At 34.7% G+C, this 23924-nt stretch overlaps 1 protein-coding gene across 2 annotated transcripts in view; it reads left to right on the top strand.

Moving 5' to 3' along the window:
* Nucleotides 1-23924, top strand: part of SHPRH (SNF2 histone linker PHD RING helicase) — an 84233-nt gene that overhangs the window by 8051 nt on the left and 52258 nt on the right. For both annotated transcript variants that reach the window (XM_053591846.1, XM_053591847.1), the window contains exons 3-13: nt 2066-2195; nt 3836-4054; nt 9112-9190; nt 10010-10160; nt 10865-10970; nt 11636-11892; nt 13276-13935; nt 15144-15395; nt 16520-16598; nt 23059-23222; nt 23337-23593. In XM_053591846.1, coding sequence (XP_053447821.1) covers nt 2066-2195; nt 3836-4054; nt 9112-9190; nt 10010-10160; nt 10865-10970; nt 11636-11892; nt 13276-13935; nt 15144-15395; nt 16520-16598; nt 23059-23222; nt 23337-23593 — 2354 coding nt within the window. The remainder of the gene's footprint in view (nt 1-2065; nt 2196-3835; nt 4055-9111; nt 9191-10009; nt 10161-10864; nt 10971-11635; nt 11893-13275; nt 13936-15143; nt 15396-16519; nt 16599-23058; nt 23223-23336; nt 23594-23924) is intronic.

Genomic DNA, 23924 nt, shown 5'->3' with positions numbered 1-23924 from the left:
ACTATGAAGCCTTTTTTGTCTTCATAGCCTAGTAGAACACCTGGTGCCTAATAGATTTTCAGTAAATAAATGAATACATTTTTTGTGGTGGGGAGGGACAGAGCCTCAAGCTGTCACCCTGGGTAGAGTGCTGTGGCATCACAGCTCACAGCAACCTCCAATTCCTGAGCTCAAGCAATTCTCTTGCATCCACCTCCCAGGTAACTGGGACTATAGGTGCCTGCCACAGTACCTGGCCATTTTTTTTTTTTTTTTTTTTTTGGTTGCAGCCATCATTATTGTTTGGCGGGCCTGGGCTGGATTTGAACCTGTCAGCTCAGGTGTATGTGGCTGGCACCTTAGCTGCTTAAGCCACAGGCACCAAGCCATAAATGAATACATTTTTAATTGATTTCAGACTGTGCCATTTGCTAGCCAAGTAACTTAATATGAATCTTTGAAGTACCTTCTTTTGTCCAGGCATAGTGACGCATGCCTATAATCCTAGCAATCTGGGAGACTGAGGTGGGTGATTGCTTGAGCTCAGGAGTACAAGACCAGCCTGAGCAAAGAGAAAACCCATCTCTACTAAAAATGGAAAAACTAGCCTGGCGTAGAGGTACATGCCTGTAGCCCTAGCTACTCCGGGAGGCTGAGGCAAGAAGAGGAGGTGAGCTAAGGGCTTGCTTGAGCCCAAGAGTAGGAGGTTACCTTGAGCTATGATGATGCCATGGTATTCCACCCAGGGCAACAAAAAAGCAAAAAAAAAAAAAAAAGCCTTCTTTCTGTATGAAATGTAAATAATACTCATTCTTTTCTGCCTCATAGAATTGTGTTTAAAAAATCAGGTAAGATGATGTAAGTTTACTTTGTGAACTATGAAGCAGGATAATATTCCTTTGTGTTAAAACTTGAAAAGAAAATCTGAAATGTTAATTTCAACTAGTTTAACTGAAAACTGTCTCATACAGTTCTTGCATCAGTAATCCTATCTATAGTTTCTGAATTGACAGAGAAAAGGAGAAAAGTTAGAAGCATTAGATTCCAATTAATTTTTCCCCTAATAATGAAAGTATCTAACCAAGCATTTCTCTTTTACCTATAGTGAGTACTAAAATTGTGTCTTGGTGATCTCAAATATGTATGAATTCCTGGCTTGTGTATTGCAAACCAAGTTTAACCTGATTCTAATTTTTATGAATATTTAAATATTTATTGCCACTGCAGCAAGCTATCTCCAGGTGAACAAAAGGCAGAGCACAAATAATAATGAAATATAATCTTCGTTACTTGTTCCTGTGTAATCCTGGTAGATTCTTGTTTGTTAGTGGAAGAATGTGGTGATCTCAGGGATTAGAAACATCAAGCAAAGATCAGTGATGTGAAGGGAATTAACATTTATTGAATGTCAATCATTAGAAATTTTTCAATTATATTATTTATGCTAAGCTTCTCTATTTTGAAAATGAGAACATTTGGATCAAAATTAATCAGTTATTTTTTTCTAAATTTATTTAGCTCCTAAATATTAATGCCAATATTTAGATTCATGTATTTCAACTACAAAACTTTGTACTACATAACTTCTGTAAAGTCAATACACTTTACATTGATCAAGATGTTTTTTCCTATACATTTTAGTGGTTGATTCAGTAATAAGGATGCCCAACCTACCTGTGTATAAGAATCCTAGTATTTGTGTCAGAATCTTCCAGGGGAGTCTGCATTTCTAGCAAACTTTACTGGTTAGTCAGATAACTCATCAGGTTGGAGAATCATTGAGTTTGTAGGTAAAAGTAGGTGTTCTTATCATGTTCCTCCAGGGTTTGATTTCAATTGGGAAAATATTTCTATCCAGCAACTTGAACTATGCATTACACATTGTAGGCATTTAATGTTCATAGAATGAATTTATTATTGGAAATGAAAATATGTGGGGGAGATTTAGTAGGTATATGTTTAATGATTGTGGGGCAAATACTGTAAATACCTTTAGAAACAGTGACGCTACATTTTTTTCTTCCATCTTCGTGAAGAATGGTGTATTTCAATTAAAACTATTTTTATGTTGGTGAATTCTTTGTAGGTTGGAATTTATCTTTTGGAAGCTGGCCTGGCAAAACTAGACTTTTTGAGTGATGCAAGTTCAAGAATGAAAAAGTTCAATCAGCTCATGAAGAGAGTGATGGAAAAGTTATACAATTTTATTGTTCTAGGTAATATTTAAAGTAAATTTAAAAATTGCTATTACTTAGGAGTTGTGGGGTTTTTTTCTAACTTCAAAATATAACAACTAGAAAAACTAAAACCATAATAAGAATTAAAGGACCTTCATAAAATCACTGTATGTGGCAAAATTATACTGATCTGAAATATCCCCACTAATATGTTTTTTAAATTTTATTTGCTTAAAATTATGCTTAACTTACAAGAAGCGTTAAATGTTGTAGAGTCAGTGTTCAAGTTAAGAGGCAGAGTCTCAAGGGTTGGAATTTTGAGCTGATTGGAATTTTTGCATTATTCCTGTGCTTTTATTTTTGTTGTGGTGAGAGATCTTGGCTGGCATTTATTACAGCACTCCTTTGCAGTCTGACAAATAATCTCAGGAGCCCAGTTCCCATAAAGAACTGGTTCCCATAAAGAACTAGTAGAGTTGTTTTCGATAGCACATTCATGTTGCAAATTAGAGATTTAGGAGGAGGAACTAGAAATTTTTTAGTATTAGAAGGAGTGCTTTTAAGTACATCTACAGTTTTTAAAGTTACAGTAAGAAATTTATTATCCTGCCTTTTAAAAATCTTGTACTTTTTCAAGCATAACTTTTAAGGAAAACTTCAATTCAGTTATTAATCTTTGATTATATAACCATAGTAATGATGTGAAATAATCAAGTATATAACCATAATTAATTGCGAAAATTTCACATGGCATATTTTTATTAACAAAAAGTAAGTTGTATATTTTTCGAAGTAGTTTTTTAGTTCTAGAGCTTTTGATATGTCCTGTAAAAGTGCATAGAGCTATTTGAAAGCAGCTTGAAAATAAATGGTATACTTACTCACCTTGAAATTCAAGTTGTTTTTAATGAAAAATCATGAACTAAAAAGAATTTTTAAATTTGTTCAAGGTTTTATTATATCTTTTCAGATTACAGTAAGCACACATTGTCTTCTGCAGAGCAATTGTGCCCACCAAATGAATCTGATATTTTTATAAAGTTGCATTAATAGCTTAATCACTTGTCTAGTTGGCTGGTGCTGCTACTAAACACCTATTCTTTTTTAGCATAAGAAGTTAAATGGGAACCTTTATCTTATTGGGCATAGAAAAATTATGTCTGCATGTAGACTTTTTAATGTTAAGGCATGAAAATAAAGTATTACTCTTTTAAACTACAAACGATATTCACAATTAGTTCCTCAAATGTTTATTAAATATCCACAGTGGACAAAGCATGTGCCAGCTTCTCACAGGGGCTATAGAAACAGAAAATGTTGCCTTTGTCTCTTTGGGGAAGGGATAAATCCATATCACTGATGGCAGTACCAGGTAAATGGCAAAGTGCTGCTATAGCCAAAGTATGAAAGTATGGCATACTTTTAATGTTCAAGGGAACATTAATGCTAGCAAGGAAAAACAAAAGAAAATGCTTTGGTAAAAGTAACAGTTGAACTATCTTAAAGAATGAATGGGTAGATTTTGGTCTGTGAATAATTGGGAAAGAACCTTCCATTCACAAAACAACCCTGAGCAAGGCCACAGAGTTGGGCAAGTGCATTGTATGTTCTTAGAAGAATTGCTTGTAACATACAAAAGGTAAATTGGGTTTAGAGTACATTTGTTGTTTGATGAACAGATGTCTTGGAAGAGGATGACGAAGATTCAGAGAGTGAACCAGAGGGACAGGACATTGATGAGCTCTATCACTTTGTGAAGCAAGCACATCAGCAAGAAACACAGTCCATCCAAGTGGATGTCCAGCATCCTGCATTGACCCCAGTGTTGAGACCCTACCAAAGAGAGGCTGTCAGTTGGATGCTGCAACAAGAGTGTTTCAGAAGCGCTCCTAGTGATGGCAAGTATAAGATATTTACAGACAAATTAATGAGACAGATTGTGTGAGAGATACTTAGAGTAAGGGGAAATTGACCACTACACAAAGGATATTGCAAAGATAGGATAGCATGAATATTACTGTGAACAAAATTATTTTTGAAGAAATTAAAATCTAGAAAAATACATCTGTGAATTGTCTCATTCATAAAAGTTTGAACTGTTTTTTCTGCCAAAATATATGCTGCTTTGATTGGAATTTTTAAAAAACTATAAATTTGTTTGCATGCCTTTCCAACTAAGAAGTGCTTTTAGAACTTGATTAGATGGGAATTTGGCTAATTGTCTGCCAAAAGAAAACTGCCAAAAAGGAAACTTTACAATTTGGTGATGAATGTTAGTGACAGAAAGGAAATTTACAAAATTAGGACACGTGGGTTTTTTTCCTAGATATTGCATTATTTATTTTCTTTACAATGAATAATAAAACATTATTGAGTGTTTTAATGAAAATTAAAATTAAATGACACCCAAAATTAAAATTTATGGGTGTCATTTATGCTACTTCTTTAATCTGTCTTTGAAGGGATGGAATGAGGGTGATGATGAGATTTTTATATATTCTAGAAAGGAAGGTGTTGACTACTCTCATTCCTCCTGTATATATTAATTTTAGTTAATTGAATAGCTCTTTTTATGTATTCCGGTTTCCATTTTCTTATCCAACAAACTTCAGTTTTTTTGGGCAGTAAATATCAATTCATAGCTAATACTTCTTCCCACTCTTCTTTCCCAATACTGTGACATATTTTAAATGAAAACTCCGTATATCTTATTTTATATGTTAATATTTCAGTTTCTTTAATGAAGAGGATTATTTTAAATGGATATGAATATATATAAATAGTGGATTTTAAAACCTTTTGGTACTTAATGCCAACAAATCTCCCTTCCCCTTCCTTTCTTTCTCTCTCTCTCTCTCTCCCCCCTCTATCCTCCACCCTATCTCTTTCACTTTCTCTCTCATGCACACATTAAATCTGAAATCAAATGGAATTGATCACACTCAAGTTTCTTTTAATCCTAGATATTATCTCTTGCTCTATTTTTCCCCTTATTTGTTGAAGAAATTGTTACCTCTGCAAAGTTTTCTACAGACCAATTATTTTTTTTAAAAGAAGTATTTTTTCTTTAGTTATATTTTTAAATACATTAAAATGCACTGATTATAATAGCACAGTTTGATGAGTTTTGACAAATTGGAATCATTTATATGTACACTTTATATGTATTATTGTGATGGGCATCAGTAATGCATTCTTTTTTTGTCTGTAGACTGGGAGGAAATCCCTATATTTCATTAGCAGTTCTTCTGTCCCTTATGGGTTCCATAAATTGAAACTTTTTAATCTCTTTTTTTTTTTTACTTTATAAATTCTGGGTATCTGTATTCCTAATTTATTCCCTAAAGAAAACAGTAAAAAATTACTTGTAATTTCACTGCTTGGTAGAGACTTTGGCAGTTGATTTAAACAAGTTATAAAATATGAAGGGGAAGGATAGTAGAAGATTCTGGTTGTAACAAACTCAGTACTTGAGTATTAAGAGTTTTAGATAAAGAGTAAAATCTCTAATTTCATCAGTCAGAAATGGCAAAGATGAAATAACAGCAGACTCCTCAGAAATGAATATTGCAAGAAACTCTATTCTCAGAAATACAAAAATTTGAAGGAAATAGACCAATTCTTGGAAACATGCCACCTTCCTACACTTAGCCAGAATCAAGTGGAAATGTTGAACATGCCTATATCATGTTCTGAAATAGCATCAACTATACAGAACCTTCCTAAAAAGAAAAACCTGGGACCAGGTGGCTTCACATCAGAATTCTACCAAAAGTTAAAAGAGGAACTAGTACTATATTACTTAACCTTTTCCAAAATATAGAAGAAGAAGGAATACTACCCAACACATTCTGTGAAGCAAACATAACCTTGATCCCCAAACCAGGAAAAGACCCAATAAGAAAAGAAAATTATAGACCAATATCACTAATGAATATTGATGCAAAAATACTCAACAAGATCCTAGCAAACAGAATTCAGCAACACATCAAACAAATTATACACCATGACCAAGTGGGTTTTATCCCAGGGTCTTAAGGCTGGTTCAGTATATGTAAATCTATCAATAGAATTCAGTACATAAACAAACAAAGACCATATGATTCTCTCAATTAATGCAGGAAAAGCTTTTGATAATATCCAGCATCCTTTCGTGATCAGAACACTTAAGACAATTGGGATAGAAGGGGCATTTCTTAAATTGATAGAGGCCATCTACAGCAAACCCACAGCCAATATCATATTGAATGGAGTTAAACTGAAATCATTTCCACTCAGATCAGGAACCAGGCAAGGTTGCCCATTGTCTCCACTGCATTTCAACATCGTAATGGAAGTCTTAGCCATCACAATTAGGGAAGAAAAAGCGATCAAGGGCATCCATATAGTTTGATCAGAGGATATCAAACTTTCACTCTTCGCAGATGATATGATTATATATCTGGAAAACACCAGGGATTCTACTACAAAACTCTTAGAAGTTTCAACACTCATAAATCTGTAGCTTTCATATATACATCAATAATAGTCAAGCTGAAAAAACAGTCAAGGACTCTATTCCAAATATTTCACAGTAGTGCCAAAGATGATGAAATATTTGGGAGTTTATCTAACAAAGGACGTGAAAGATCTCTACAGAGAGAACTATGAAACTCTTAAGAAATAGCTGAAGACGTTAGTTAACAAATGGTGAAACACAGCATGCTCATGGCTAGGAAGAATCAACATTGTTAAAATGTCTGTATCACCCAAAGCAATATACAATTTTAATGCAATCCCTAGTAAAGCTCTACTGTCATATTTTAAAGATCTCAAAAAAATAATATTTCGTTTTATATGGAATCAGAAAAAAACTCAAGTAGCCAAGACATTACTTAGAAATAAAAACAAAACCAGAAGAATCATGCTACTAGACCTGAGATTATACTATAAATCAATCGTGATCAAAACTGCATGGTACTGGCACAAAAACAGACAGGTAGATGTATGGAACAGAATAAAGAACCAACCAAGAGATGAACCTAGCTACTTACTGTTATTTGATCTTTGACAAGCCAATTAAAAACATTCACTGGGGAAAAGATTCCCTATTTAACAAATAGTGCTGGATAAACTGGCTAGTGACCTGTAGAAGACTGAGACTGGACCCACACCTTTCACCATTAACTAAGATAGACTCTCAATGGATTAAAGATTTAAACTTAAGACATGGAACTATAAAAATACTAGAAGAAAGTGCAGGGAAAACAGTTGAAGAAATCGGCCAGGTCAAATATTTTATAAGGGAAACCCCCCCCCTCCGGGCAATTGAACACCAAAAATACATTACGGGGATCTGATCAAACTAAAAAGCTTCTGCACAGCCAAGAACACAGTAAGTAAAGCAAGCAGACAGCCCTCAGAATGGGAGAAGATATTTTCAGGTTATGTCTCTGACAAATGATTTAATAACCAGAGTCCACAGAGAACTCAAACATATTAGCAAGAAAAGAACAAGTGATCCCATCTCAGGGTGGGCAAGAGATTTGAAGAGAAACTTCTCAGAGGAAGACAGGCGCGTGGCCTACAGACACATGAAAAAATGCTCATCATCCTTAATAATCAGAGAACTGTAAATCAAAACCACTGTGAGATATCATTTAACCCCAGTAAGATTAGCCCACATCACAAAATCCCAAAACCAGAGATGTTGGCATGGATGTGAAGAAAAGGGAACACTTTTGCACTGCTGGTGGGAATGCAAACTAATATGTTCCTTTTGGAAAGATGTTTAGAGATCACTTAGGGATCTAAAAATAGACCTGCCATTCGATCCTTCAATTCCTTTACTAGGTATATATCCAGAAGACCAAAAATCACATTATAACAAAGGTATTTGCATCAGAATGTCTGTTGCAGCCCAATTCTTAATTGCTAAGTCATGGAAGAAGCCCAAGTGCCCATCAACCCATGAATGGATCGATAAATTGTGGTATATGTACAGCATGGAATATTATGCAGCCTTAAACAAAGATGGAGACTTTACCTCTTTCATGTTTACATGGATGGAGCTGGAACATATTCTTCTTAGCATAGTATCTCAAGAATGGAAGAAAAAGTATCCAATGTGCTCAGCCCTACTATGAAACCAATTTATAGCTTTCATATGAAAGCTATAACCCAACTATAGCCCAGGAAGACGGGGAAAGAGGAGAGGGAGGGAGGAGAAGGGGTAGGATGGGTAAAGGAAGGATGGGACCACACCTATGGTGCATTTTACAAGGGTACATGTTAAATTTACTAGTGCAAATGTCTTAACATAGTAACAAATAAGTAAGAAAATATGGTGAAGGCTATGTTAACCAGTTCGATGAAAACATTTCAAATTGTATGTAAAACCAGCACATTGTACCTCATGATTGCATTAATGTACACAGCTGTGATTTAATAAAAAATAAATAAATAATAATAATAAAAGTTTTAGATAAGTTTTTCTCAGTTAAGTAAGCTTTTCCTTCCACACTCACACCCATGGAAGAGGTCAGGTTGGATCTGGGTAAATGTACTAGCCTGCTATCATATATCTGTTGTATTATTTAAGGATTTTACACGATTTATTGAAGGATTATAAAAGCTGAGCTGCTTCCCTTTATCAGGTAGAAGATGGTTATATGTATGTTTTTTCCCCCTGTTTATACTCTAATTTGCTACACTTTGCTTTCTTTTTTACTGTTTGCTGATGAGGATTTGTGCCCAAATGAAAAGAAGCTAAAGATTAGTATCAGAAGAAAAGAATTAGCGAAACCATTAGCCTTTTGCCTATGTGTTAATTATGTGGTTTTTCCTGAATGAGACTTTTCAAGAATGTGAATATCAATGTCCTACAGTATCCTGACTGTTAACTTATTTTAATGTGATTATCTGACAGAAAGGAAAACAAACAAAAACTTGTTGTTATGATTATATTTTTCTTCAGAAAGTACCCTGCACTTCTTGTGGCGAGAGATTATTACACCCGAGGGTTTGAAACTCTACTATAATCCATATACAGGCTGGTAAGGCACAATTTGTTTATATGCTAGAATTAAAAAATAAATATAATGAAAACTCTATAAGATTGTTAGCATATGACTTTAGCAGTGGTAGTACCTTACGAAGGAATACTAAATGAAAATCTTATTAGACAACTTTTATCAATAGGATAGACATAGAATTAATTGCACTAGCCAGTTTTCAGTAACTAAATGCAGAATAATAAACATAAGGTAGTTAGTTATTACGATATAACTATTGTAAGTAAAAAATGTTATCTTGTGGGGGAAGGAAAAGCAGAGAGAGGGAAGGAAGGAGGTGGTTGGGGCCTTGGCGTGTGCCACACCTTCTGGGGGCAACACATGATTGCAAGAGGGACTTTAACAAATGCAATCAGTGTAACCTGGCTTATTGTACCCTCAATGAATCCCCCAAAATAAAAATAAATAAATAAAAAATGTTATCTTGTTTAATATGGGCTAAAATTTTATCTTGTTTAATTAGGAATCATTAAACATAATTAATGAAACAGTAGTGATTGCCTTTCATATTTTTTTAATTCACAAAGGTCATGGAAAGAAGACAGACATGTTTCCTTTTAACTCTAGAAGAGAAAAATGATGAGTGTTTAGTAATACTACTCTTACTCCTACAGACTTAGCTTTCAGTTAAGGCAGTTTTTTGGTTATATATTTCTTATATTCATGATCTAGAGATTTGATTTGTTTCAACTAAAAATACAGTTTCAGTTAACTTACCCAGTTCTCTTTAGGAGAGGTAATTAGGAATAGTATAATTTTTATTTATGTTCCTGTGTTGTGGTTTTTGGGTTTTTCTTTTAGCATCATTCGTGAATTCCCAAATTCTGGGCCACAGTTGCTTGGCGGAATCTTAGCAGATGAGATGGGTCTTGGAAAGACAGTGGAAGTTTTGGCTCTGATTCTAACACATACTCGACAAGATGTCAAACAAGATGCTCTCGCTCTTCCTGAGGTAGAAGGAATACTGTAGTGCTTGGAAAAGCCATGGACGTATGTTCTCAAAAAGTGTCATATGTTGAACATTTGCTTGGCACTTAAGTCACCACTTTCTGTTCACTCTGCAGCTAATGACTTGTATTAATGGTTAGTTAACTTCAAGTGGGCACAGAGAATGGGATGTTTGTGACCCAGCAAGGTTTTCTTAAGTGATGTTGCCCAACTAAGAAGGGGATATGCAGTCACTTACTAAGCTTCCTTCGAGTTGATAGCGAAACTCCTTTACGGAAGTGCTGTTGGCTCCTCAAGTGGTTTGTCATTATTACAAGTCTCCACGTTACCACTAAATGTTTTAAGGGTTATTTTTAAAAATTGTACAAATCTCAAATATATGTCTTAGAATAAAATAAGTAGAACTTTGTTAAAGGATAGGTAACTTAATGAATAGGATGCTAAATGAAATATGCTCTTAAGTCCTTGTCCCAAAAGTTAAATTTCAAAGTTCACACTTAAAATATTCAATTTTAAAAAGTAAAGGACAACTGTTAAAAATAAAAAATAAGATACATATATCTGTATTTGTATCTATTTGGCTTTTTTTCTCATAATTTTTTTACAATTGTTCTGTATTTCCTTAATTGAAGGAGGGTTAATTTTAATAAGCAATTCAGAATACTGAAAGAAAAACACCACGTGACTATTGAATATTGTTTATGTCAGGGAAAAGTGGTGAATTATTTCATTCCGTCACATTTTGGAGGAAAAGTAAAAGACACAGAAAGCCAGAATATCGAAATTGAACCAAAAGAAAAAATTCAGTGCCCTCGTAAGTATAACCTAGAAAACACCTATTTATAGTGAACTTTGTCATTGTTCTTGCAACCCTTAGAGGTATCTTGTAATTGTTAAATAATTGTTTTTACCATTGTTTATGGTTTGCATAAATGGATTCAATTACAGGTCATACTAGCTTAACAAAAGTTTTATTTTTTTTATTTCATCCAGATAATTCTTAGTGTGTTTATATTTAAATTTCGTTAGCTTACAGTTTAAATCAGGCTTTGTCTGTTACCAAATGAATGTTTCCCTTAGTCTTGGTAGGATATGCTTAGATAAATTTAAGAGTTTTCTGCTTTTTAAAATTAATAATTAATGCTTTGTAAGATTAACAAATTAACATGAGTCTTCCTTAAATTATTTCTGTACAGTAATTTGTTTCTTTTTTTTTTTTTGGCCGGGGCTGGATTTGAACTCGCCATCTCCGGCATATGGGATTGGCCCTCTACCCCTTTGAGCCACAGGCGCCACCCCCAGTAATTTGTTTCTTAATGTGTTGGGAAAAATTCTTACTGTATGTTCAAAATGGCACTATACTGCAGTAAATCTTTGATTTTTTTTTAATAGTCCTCAGAGCGGATTTGGATTAACCAAGTTTTATTTTGTTTTCTTTGTAATTATTCTGACTGAACTAGCATATCTTTTTGCATTTAGCTACTCGTGTGATGATTCTGACAGCTGTGAAAGAAATGAATGGGAAAAAAGGAGTTTCCATCCTTTCCATCTATAAATATGTCAGTTCCATATATAGATATGATGTTCAGCGGAATAGGAGTCTTCTGAAACGGATGCTGAAATGTTTAATTTTCGAAGGTCTTGTGAAACAGATCAAAGGCCATGGTTTTTCTGGGACTTTTACACTGGGAAAGAATTATAAAGAAGAAGATATATATGATAAAACAAAAAAGCAGGTAACAGAGCTTAACTTAAGCTCTATTAAATATATGTGATGCTTTATAAAGTTTACAGATCCTACCTTGACACTGAAGCTCTTACAGTCTGAAGATAAAAACAAACCAGTTAAGAAAATCACTTATGGCTATTAATTTGTCTTCTACTTTGTGAATATAAACTCCATGAGAATAAAAGCTTTATTTTGGTTACCGTTAAGCCCAGAGAATAATGCTAGTCACATGTACTCAGTACTTACTAAATTAGTTGGCTGAGCATATTGTGGAGTTCAAAACATCTCTATTTTTATCATGTTGCTGTTAGCATTTAAAAAGATTGTTTTACATTTTAAAAAGATTAGTATTTTAAATTTGCATAGCACTTGATGTACATTTCCAATCTTTTATATAAATTCTCATTTTTCCCATGTTAACATTTAAAAGATTGTGGCATTTTGTTAGAAGACTGTTTTTACTGGGCCAGTAATTTCAGTTTGCTTCTAAGAAAGTAATTATGTATTTGCAAACATAAATCGAGAAAAGGCTAATGCAAGTCAAAATGTAGAACTACCAGCCTGGCCACTGTGAGAAAAATAACAGAATTTTTTTCCTAAAGCAGGAAATCTCCAACCAGTATAGAAGACTTTAGTGAACCTTTGCACAGCCCCCAAAACCAGAAATTCACTTTGAATTCATGCCATTAAATCTGTGTTAAGCGTTCTAACTCCTGTGTTCAACTCAGCTTGGAGGGAACCATTCCTATCACCTATCTGCCCACCACACTCCCTCTGCATTATGTACTCCCTCGGCATTGCTATAGCACTGTTTTACTTTTAATTGCGCTCACTTTCCAGTAGACCCTTTTGAGACTAGGGACGAATAGGGTTCATATTTGTATCTATAGCATATGACACAATTCCTGCACGTAGTTGGCATTAAATAAATAATTGCAAGAGAAGACAAGGTAGAAAGGGAAAAAAGGAATCTGTTTGCCAATTGCAGTAACCAGTAGGTTTACTTTCTTTAGATGTTCTATTTTAGTTAATAGTAGGGTAATTACCCTAATTTGTATATTTATATACTCAAAAGTGCTAGTCTTTTATTGGTTTAGGCAGTCTATAAATCAAGAGGCTACTAACAAAATACCAGTAGCTCCTTTTATCTTCCTAATCTTTTGTTCTCTCTAAATTTTCCTTGCAGTAGAGCCTTTTGTTTTGAGACCTGCAGACTACAGGGAAGGTTCTTACAGAGTGTAGATTAGAAGTCACTTACCAACGGTGATTCCCTTCAGGGGAAAAGTAGCAAAGATTGACTACTGGATTTTTACATAAAGTACACACATAAAGTCAGGAGTTTAATTTCAGAGATATAACTGTTGAAATAAATTAAATATTTTTTTCATAGGTAGCAGGGAGTCCAAGGAAAATCCAGAAAGAATCTAGAAAATCTAGGAACAAGGACACAGATTCTGAATACTTGCCATCAAACACCTCTGATGAGGATGATCCTTACTATTATTATTATAAGCCCAAGAGAAATCGTAGTAAGTGGAGGAGAAAGCCTGTTCTATCTGCAAAAAAAGGAAAAAGTCAACCAAATATCAATTCTGATTCACAAGGTTACTACTGTCCAGCTACCAGTGACTCTGGAATTACTGATGTTACTTCATCTCAAAGTACGTGTGTCTCTGAATTCAAACAAGAACATGAAGCAAAAGACTGTGCTGAATCTTTAAATCCTGCTGATAGTGACACGCCACATTCTAATATCACAAGTCCCTGTAACACCTCTGATTATCGCTTTGAGTGCATATGTGGTGAACTGGACCAGATGGACCGTAAGCCACGTGTTCAGTGCCTGAACTGTCACCTGTGGCAACATGCCAAGTGTGTGAATTATGAAGAGAAGAATCTGAAGATTAAGCCTTTTTACTGCCCCCACTGCCTTGTTGCAATGGAGCCAGTATCAACAAGAGCAACTCTGATCATCTCTCCGAGTTCCATCTGTCACCAGTGGGTGGATGAGATTAACAGGCATGTTAGGTCATCATCTCTTCGAGTCTTGGTAAGGCTGTTTGTGCTGAAAAGGAACAGGAAATGTAAAAAATGTAAATTTTTGCTTTATGATAGTTTTATAATCTTTGTTGCTTTGTTGTTTATCAGAAAATTAACTTCATGGTATTTCAGTAACATTAAATCAGAGGTTGAAGAGAAATTGAGACTAACAAAGAACAGTAGGATTTGTATTCATTTCTGACATCAGAATTTCAGAAGTTAAAGCACTTGGAGCATAAAGTTGTGAAAACTTTAAAATGAAAAAGCCTTGGTATGAATGTTTATGCTCTTAGGGGAAATGGAGTCCAAAGGCAGCATTGTATAATAGTAGCTACTTACTTATCTGCCACCTCTTAGTTCCAGAATCACCTTCTGAAGCCTCTGTTAGCTCATCTGAAAAATAAAACCTTACTCATTCAACAGGTATTTACCAAGCACCTTTTATGTGCCAGGAACTATGTTAAGTTCTGGAAACAGACTTGTACCAATTAAATAATTTTGTAAAGTGCTAGCATTTAGCAAGAGGTCAGTTAGTCATGTGGTTTACTAATAATAGTATTCTTTAACTACTTTTTTTCTTCCTTCTTTCCATATAAATGTTACCAAAAGTGTTCTGTATTTTATCCACTCTCACAGGCATGGAGAATAATTAGTAAAACAGTTTTTTGCCATTAAAGAGCTCTGTTCTGTGTGAGTAGGAAGCCTTAGTTCCATCAGTTTTGAGCAAGTCTCATTTTTTTATTCATGGGATAGAAACATTAACAAACAGTTGTTATTGAAGTTCGGAGACTGTGCTTAGTGTAGTGTCTGAAACATCAAAAGGTGTTTCATAAATAGCTCTTATTTTACTTTTCATAACATTGTGTTTTAGCACATGCTGTTGTTTCTATCTGCTTACCTAAATGTAGTCCTTTCCACTCTATTCCACCTCTGAGAACTCAGAAGTATTCTTCAAGTTAAATCTCCCCTGTGAATTCACCTTGTCTGCCACATAAAATTGACATTTCTACTGTGGTGCTGTCACAATTTACTTCTGTTATAGTTCCTTTCATTTTCCTTATATTATTAGTATTCCACACCAAACTACGTCTTTCTCTCAATAGGTATGGGACCTGTCTCACCTTGGGCCTAAGCACATAGAAAGATTGTAAATGAGTGTTTCATATGTCCGTGACGAACCTTTCTGCAATAACTATGTCTATACTGATTATTTCTTAGGTATATCAAGGAGTGAAGAAAGATGGCTTTTTACAGCCTCATTTTTTGGCAGAACAGGATATAGTTATCATTACCTATGATGTCCTTCGTTCAGAACTAAACTATGTCGATATCCCACATAGCAATAGTGAGGATGGACGTCGCCTTCGGAACCAGAAACGCTATATGGCTATTCCCAGCCCCCTAGTAGCTGTGGAGTGGTGGAGAATCTGCCTTGATGAAGCTCAGATGGTTGAGTGTCCTGCAGTAAAAGTAAGAGTTTTTGCAAAATCTTTTGAGGGCTGGAGAAGAAAGGAGAAAAGGATGGAGAACTGAATAGTTTAACAGTTTAAAATAGCTAACCTATAGTATTGGTATTGGTCAAGAGTTTGCTCTTAAACAGTCTATGTGCTTTTCCTCTTACGCTGTGAACTTTGGAATAGAACCCTTTGAATCATAGCTATGTACATGATGCTCATATATATTTCAGTAGTATTTTAGTTTACGCATGATGCAGATCAGAGTAAAACATGTTTAGGGAGATTTTTGGCATTGCTGCCAAGCAGAAGAATCATATAGGTGCTGATACCTTTGAGCCAAGTTGAATTTCTGTATTCTGTTTCTTTGGGCAGTCTGTAAATCAAAACTGAATTTATAGATCATATCTATTAATGCATCTGGAGCAGTGTTTTTCAACCTTTTTATCTCATGGCATATTTGAACCTAGTATTAAATTTCTGTGGAACGCTTAAATTATGTTGATCAAAAAAAAAGAGTGAAAAAAAAAAAAAAAAGAATACACTAGCCGGGCGTTGTGGCGGGCGCCTGTAGTCCCAGCTGCTCGGGAGGCTGAGGCAAGAGAATCGCTTAAGCCCAGGAGTTGGAGATTGCTGTGAGCTGCGTGAGGCCACGGCACTCTACCGAGGGCCATAAAGTGGGACTCTGTCTCTACAAAAAAAAAAAAAAAAAAAAAGAATACACTTACTGAACTTCTTTTGAAAATAATTTAATTAATGATCTTTAAAGATTTTCATGGCACATCTAAGATCCTCTTCACGCCATAGCAGTGTGCCACAGCACGCCAGTTGAAAATCACTGATCTAGAGGATGGAACAGTGTAGGGGATGTATCGGTTTAGGGAGTTTTTTTTCATTCTATACATGTTTGAACTACTTCTCAATTTCAGGGGGTTGCATGGCAGCCTCCCACTAATGAGAATAATTGTACTAGAATATGGTCCATTCAATAGGACACTCAGCATTGTGATAAACAAGCAGGTACATCTCACCCAAAGTGTAGCTTTTTGTGAGCTGTTTCCGTGCATATGCCTGAATTCTGTGTTTTTTCTGTGTCTTTTTTGGTTTGTTTGTGTTTATTTTGTGCTTCTCTTTCCTCAGGCTGCAGAAATGGCCCAGCGTTTGAGTGGGATTAATCGGTGGTGCATCAGCGGCACTCCAGTGCAGAGAGGATTGGAGGGTAACGTAGGATTTCCTCATGTATTGCATGTATTTGAAAGCTTCAGTTTTGAGAGGGAAAATTATTATTATGCTTAATCCTTGTTGAAATCCTTATTTAAGTGATGAACATGTATTTATAGTTCACTGCTAATAGTTTTAAGCATTTGTCTTTTTAAGTGAAATTTGGGTGATTTTTCTGTTTTTATATACAAGAACAGATACGTAACGATTGATCCCATTGTCTTAGTTAAGCAATTTTTGTACCTACCTAAACAGTGCAGGTAGATGTCTGAATTAAAATCAGAGTTCCACAGTAGGAGGTAGAAAACAGAAAGAATCTGACTCTAAGAAGGGAGAAGGGGAGAGAAAGAATTAATTTCATTTGGCTTTATCTCTACAAACAGGGACTGTGATCTCATTGTCTGAATCCATAAATAGTGGGACCATAATTTTAGTAATTGTAAATGTTATAAATTATTAATGGCTTTATAATGTCTTACTGTATGTATGTTATCATTTTTCCTTCTGCAGTTCCTCTCAGGCAGTTAGATTTTGTCTAGTCTTCTCTCCTCCACACGTACATTATAATAATGCTTCTACATTAATCTCAGTTGTTCTCACTTTCACTGTAGAACACACGACGTTTTTAAAACCTTTATTCAAATTGTGAATATTTAAAACTAAAAGTTTAAGTAAATTTTGTTTTGTATAATAAATTTCTTAAAAAGCTATTGTTAAAATGTAGTTAAATTACAAAATTTAAGCATACTTGGAGTTCTGTAGTAAATATTTATACTCAAAACTTACCTTTCTGAAAATAAAGCTTTCATGTTTGTTTTCCGCAGGATAACTTACCATTCTGCTAAAACAAAAATATGAATATCCATTACTTTGACCTAAATGCTGTACTTTTTATGATTAATTTTAGGAAGTTTTCTAGGGATAAATTATATATTTAGATAATCACATTTATATATATTTTTTTCTCAGACAGAATTTTATTCTGTTGCCCAGGCTAGAGTGCCATGGTCTCAGCCTAGCTCATAGCAACCTCAAACTTCTGGGTTTAAGCCATCCTTTGCCTAAACCTTCTGAGTAGCTGAGGTTACAGGCACCTGTCACAATGCTGGGCTAATTTTTCTATTTTAGTAGAAACAGGGTCTCGCTCTTACTCAGGCTGGGCTTAAACTCCTGAGCTCAAGCATTCTACCCACCTTTGCCTCCCAGAGTGCTAGGATTGAGCCACCATGCCCAGCCTCACATAATTTTAATATTACATTAAGATACATATTTGTAGAATTATTACTTGATCTCAATATTATTTTTAATGGCTTCTAAAAATAATTTTAGTTAGCTTCAAAGTTATCTAAGAGGGTACAGAAAAAAGTAAATGGTTATCAGTTACTTTTTCTAATTTTAATGCTGATAGAACGTGAGTAGTAGGTTTTTTTTGAGATGTAAGATATTACAGGTGGTTCAAGCACTTGTCACCATCCAAATTCTTGAGTAATTTTTTAAACAACTTTATTATTTGAGCTTTATGTCATTTATACATGACATATAATAAAACTAAATACTTAAAATGTGAAACTTAGAAAGTTTTGACATGTGTGAATAGCCATGAATCTTTTCCCAATAAGGAAATAGATTCAGTAAAGTAATGATGCCCCCAAAAGTTTCCTTGTTCTCTTAAGTCACCTAAAAAAGAACTTTTCCAAACTTTCTAGAATTTGACTTATTTTTCCTTCTTGTTTCCACAGTTCTCTGGCATCTTTAACATAACGATGCTTGCTATGTATTTGTTCCTTTCTAGTTGTCACAAGTGGGAATATTAGCCTACCCAGGATTTACTATATTGTATTTGGAAATGGAAGTCTTGGTTGTTTTCTTTTTGTACTATCCCAGGGTTTTTTGTTTTGGCCCTATTGACATTTTGGGCAAAATAATTCATTATTGTTAAAGGCTGTCCTGTCTGTTTTAGGATTTTAAACTTCCACCCACTAGTGCTGATACCACTCTGCATCCAAATGTCTCCAGATGTTGCCAAATGTTCCCTGGGGAGCAAAATTGCGCACCTCCACCTCATTGTGCTAGACTGATAGATAAATCAGATTTGATGATTTATTAATTAGTAACAGCCAATCTGGGATTCACAGAGATCTTCTGAATCCCTAATTGACTGCATAGTAAATAAGGAAATGAGATTAGGGTCATTTTATTTCATACTTTACTAGGTCTTTAGATTGTTTCTGCAGGCAGGAGGATATAATGACATCTACTTGGAAAGTCAAATAGGCAGAAATACTGCTCACTCCTTCTACCCCCCATCCTCCATACCCCACGGCTGTATGAAATATTTTTGTATAATGTACAAGGGCTTGGGTTTGTAGAATATATAAACCTGGTGCACATGCTGACTCTTAGTTGTATGTCTGTAAACAAATTACTTACACATATAAATGCTTATATTTCTTATTCATAAAATAAGGTATTTTAAAGATAAATTATAATACAGTATACCCAAAAGTATTAATATTTTAGCACAATACCTAGCAGATATTAAATGTTCAATGAATGATAGCTGCTTCCACTTCAGCTTTTATTTTTATTTTCCCTTTATGCAGTAATTTATTTTACTTTTCTGAAAGTGTTGACTTTACATCACTGTTTTATGCTACTATGACCTAATACCACAGATTGAGTAATTTATAAAGAAAAGAAGTTTATTTAGCTTACTGTTCTATATACTGGGAAATCCAAGAGCATGGCCATGGTATCTGGCAAGGGTCATCCCATGGTGGAAGGGTAGAAGTGAGTGAAGAACCAGGAGCCACACTTGCTTTCTAACAAACCTTCCCGCTCATGACCCAGGCACATCTTAAAGAGGCCCCACCTTCCAATATGGCATTGAACATTGTTTCCAGTGCACGAACTTCTGAGAAACAGTCAAACTATATCAGATAATGAGCAAAAGTAAAGTTCCTGACTTTATTGAGCTTACAACTTAGAAAGGAAGATATATTTATTAAATACTTAGAAAAATAATAAATTGTAATCAAGATAACTTTCATGAATGAGAAAAATATGAAATTCTAACTATAACAAGTTTCATTAAAAAAGACCTATTTCTATGATATAATAGAGATGCAGGGGGAAGTGATAGCCAGTCTGTGATCTGAAATACTCACATGAACTAGGTAAAGAAGGGAGGGAAGAATTCTTTCTTATAGAGGAAACAAAATACAAAGATGATGTTGCAAGAAGAGACTGAAAGAGTAACCTCAGAGGTAGATCACAGAAAGCTAGAGAAAACATGGCACATTGAGAGACTGAATAGGGGAGTATAGATGGGACTGTGAAGGATGTTATAGACCACAATAAAGAATATTATTTATTTTCTTAAGAAGAGTAGGAGCTATTGAAAGGATTTAAACACAGTGGTTGGAGGTCAGCTTGTAGTTCGATTTGTATCTCAATAGATAATTCTACTTGCATTCTGAAAGATGGTTTAGTAGGGAGTAAGAGTGTATATTGGGATATCTGTTGATTGGCTATAATAAATAATCTAGGTATGTGATGCTAGGACTTTTGATTTGATTTGGGCTAAGAATGTCCTAAAGATACAGAAAAAAGTAGATGAGGAAAATTAACAAGCTTTGGTGATAGGTCAGGAGATGCCAAGGTTTCTGGCTTGTATAAATCTGTGGATGATAATAATTTTCATCTGTGAATAACGCTAGAAGAGAAGTATGTCTGGGGAAAATGATTATGAACTTGATTTTGACAAATTCGGTTTGAGGCACCTTTGGGATCCTAAAGAAGAGGTAGCACATAGGCAGTAGAATTGAGCTAAAAATACAAACCTGTGATCTGTCTTTAGGCAAATGTGTGTTCTTTCAGATGTTACTAACTCCCAGGAATATCCAAGTAGCTTAATTCAACTTATTTATTGATAGTCTTCAAAATGATGTTGTAGGTAGTTGTTTTTTATTATTTTTAAAATGACTTCTAAAAAGAATACATCCTCATTGTGAACAATTTTAATAATATGGAAAAGTATAAAGAAAGTTACACTCACCAATAATCTTCACTTGAAGACAAAACTACATCCAGTCTTGTCTGTATAAATGAGCGCATACTGTATGCATAATTTTAGTATTCCTTTTTTTACTTAACATTGCATCCTAAGCAGTTTTCCATAATTCATAACGGATAAATAAATGAAAAACTTCCTAGGATGTGTTAAGTGGTGAAAAAAATATGAAATTCAGTATGACCAATCAAGAGATATATAAGGAGTAGCACCTTCTAAGCTAACAAAAGGAATATATAGAGCCAAAGAGAAAAATAGTTCTATTTTATGCAGGTGTCATTATTTATTTATTTATTTGAGTCATTTTTATATATTATTGATATTATTGCTATGAATATGATATATATAATGCTGTGTGGATAAATCTTATCTATATTTTTTATTATTATCTTAGGCTTATTTTCTAGAATTGGAATTACTAGATCAAGGATGAGGAATATTGGGTCAAAGAATATTTTCCATACCATCCATGTGATTAGAAATCTTTTTTCTTTATCCAGGAAATCTTGCATTTATTATTAGGTCATTAAATATGAAATGTCCAATTTCAAATCAGAATTATAGTTTACTGTAAGAGAGCCAAGGCAAGATACAGTAAACTATAATTCTGCACTTCAGCTATTGACACAGTTTTGTCCTCTTGACGATAGCTTATTTATGCTAGCAGCAAAGAAGCCTGGGGAGTGAGTGGCAGTGAAATCATAAAAGGTGTTTTCCACAGGTTGTTGGAAACTGTATATTTTTTTTTCTTGCAAGACATGATCCAAAGCCTGAAAGAAGCAGTGGTCAGTTGGTGCAAGGGCTAGTGAATACAGTGGATAACCAAGTCCAACCTCTGAAGTTTTGAGTAGCTTTGTTTCTACGACATGTGGTCAAGTGTTGTCTTGCAAAGGGATTGGCCTAGTTCTGTTGACCAATCTCGGCTGCTTAATGGCAAGCATCCTCCTCATGTCATTCAGTTGCTTACAGTAGATACCTGCTGTAATTGACTGATTAGGTTTCATGACACTGTAATGGATAATACCAATGCTGGACCTCCAAACAGACACCATTAGCATTTTTGATGAATATTCAGTTTTGGACTGTGTTTCAGCACTCCATCTTTACCTAATCTTTGTGCCAAATGCTTGTGATTGTCAAAAAGAATTTATTTTTCATCATGCATTAACAATACAGTGTGAAAATGGTTTGCCTTTATGTTGTGATGACAAAGGAAGGCAAACTTTGAGACTATTTATTTTCCGATACTCTTTTAATTTATGCAGAACCCATCTATCCAGCTTCTTTGCTAGTTTATTTCAAATAGTCTAATATGGTTGGAATAATAACGTCAAACCTAGCTGCTAATTCACATGTAAGTTGAGATGGATTCACTTCCACTACTGTTTTCAGCTCATCATTATCCACCTTGGTCTCAGGTCACCCACATGGCTCATTTTCAAGATAAAATCAACAGAACATAACTTCTCAAACCATCGATGTTCTGTGTGTTCCTTACCCACATTCTTCCCAAACACTTCGTTGATATTTCAAACTGTGCAGCATCGGTTCCATGACAAAACTCATATTTGAAAATAACACACATTTGTCACTTACCCATGGTTTTACAGAAATTAAAGAAAATTTGAAAGATAATCACAAGTCAAAATGTCCATTTGAAAGACTGAGGGCTTACCTTCACAATAAAAATAAAACAAGAAGTGTTGGCTCGGCACCCATAGCTCGTGGTTAGGGTGCCGGCCACATACCCTAGGTTAGCGGGTTCAGACCCAGCCTGGGCAGGCTAAACAACAATGACAACTGCAACAAAAAAATAGCCAGGTGTTGGGGCAGGCCCCTATAGTCCCAGCTACTTGGGAGGCCAAGGCAAGAGAATTGCTTAAGCCTAAGAGTTTGAGGATGCTGTGAGCTGAGATGCTACAGCACTCTACTGAGGGTGACATAAAAAGATTTTGTCTCAAAAAAAAAAGTGTCAATATGAAGTATCAGAGCTATCAACTGTCAAAATTAGTCCTTAAGGAAATCAAATATTTCCTACTTAATAACCTAATAGTTTCAGTGCATGACTTTTCTTATATATCTCTTATCAAATACATTTAATTGAGTAATTTTCTGGTTTTACCTCTGATAGTAATCTCAGACTTTGGAATTAAATATAAGCTTTGTACAGTGGTTTGATAAAATTCACAGTATTTTAGCACCTTGTGCAAAACCTAAAGCAAAATTAGATGTTCAGTAAATATAAATTAAATTAGAATTGAATTTCAGATTTAAGACTTAATTCATGGCAATTACTATGTATGGTATAATCCCTATGAAAGTGCTTATTTAAAGTAGTTACGAAGAAATACAGAAACAGTTATTCTCAAAGTGTTTTTCTTTCCAGATCTTTTTGGATTAGTGGTCTTTCTTGGTATTGAGCCTTTCTGTATCAAACACTGGTGGATTAGACTTCTCTATCGCCCTTACTGTAAGAAGAATCCTCAGCATCTCCACAGCTTTATTGCCAAGATACTGTGGAGGTCTGCAAAGAAGGATGTGATTGATCAAGTCAGTACAATAAGTTTTTATTAACTAAATGTAGTATAAGAGAAAAGAAATATTGGGCTGGAAGTTAAATTTTCAGGTGAATATTTTATTTTATTTTTTTCCTTTTCTTTCTAGATCCAGATACCACCACAGACTGAAGAAATACACTGGCTCCACTTTTCTCCAGTGGAAAGGCATTTCTACCACCGTCAGCATGAGGTGTGCTGCCAGGATGCAGTGGTAAAACTCAGGAAGATTTCTGACTGGGCTCTGAAGCTCAGCAGCCTGGACAGAAGGACTGTCACCTCCATCCTGTATCCACTGCTGAGGCTCAGACAGGCCTGCTGCCACCCACAGGCTGTTCGTGGGGAGTTCTTGCCACTCCAAAAAAGGTTTTTTTTTTTTTTTTTTTTTTTTTTTATTGTTGGGGATTCATTGAGGGTACAATAAGCCAGTTACACTGATTACAAAGGTTTTATTATCAATGTCCTTATATTGTAATTGTGGTAATATCATAACAATAGATAACATTTTAGCAATTAACTTTTATTCAAACACTTATAACTGAGTTGTCAGTTATTTTTAATGCTGTGGTGATTATTCTTTGACATAGAATCTCATTTGCAAAAGAGAACTGCATCATATTTGTTTTCATGGTTTTAAACATTTCTATTAAAATTAAGATTTGGGGGGTTTTCAGTAGTTTTAGTTGTTGGGCGATGT

Source organism: Nycticebus coucang, chromosome 5, assembly GCF_027406575.1.
Source record: "Nycticebus coucang isolate mNycCou1 chromosome 5, mNycCou1.pri, whole genome shotgun sequence".
NCBI classification, from domain to species: Eukaryota; Metazoa; Chordata; class Mammalia; order Primates; family Lorisidae; genus Nycticebus; species Nycticebus coucang.
This window is presented reverse-complemented; position numbering and strand designations above follow the sequence as displayed.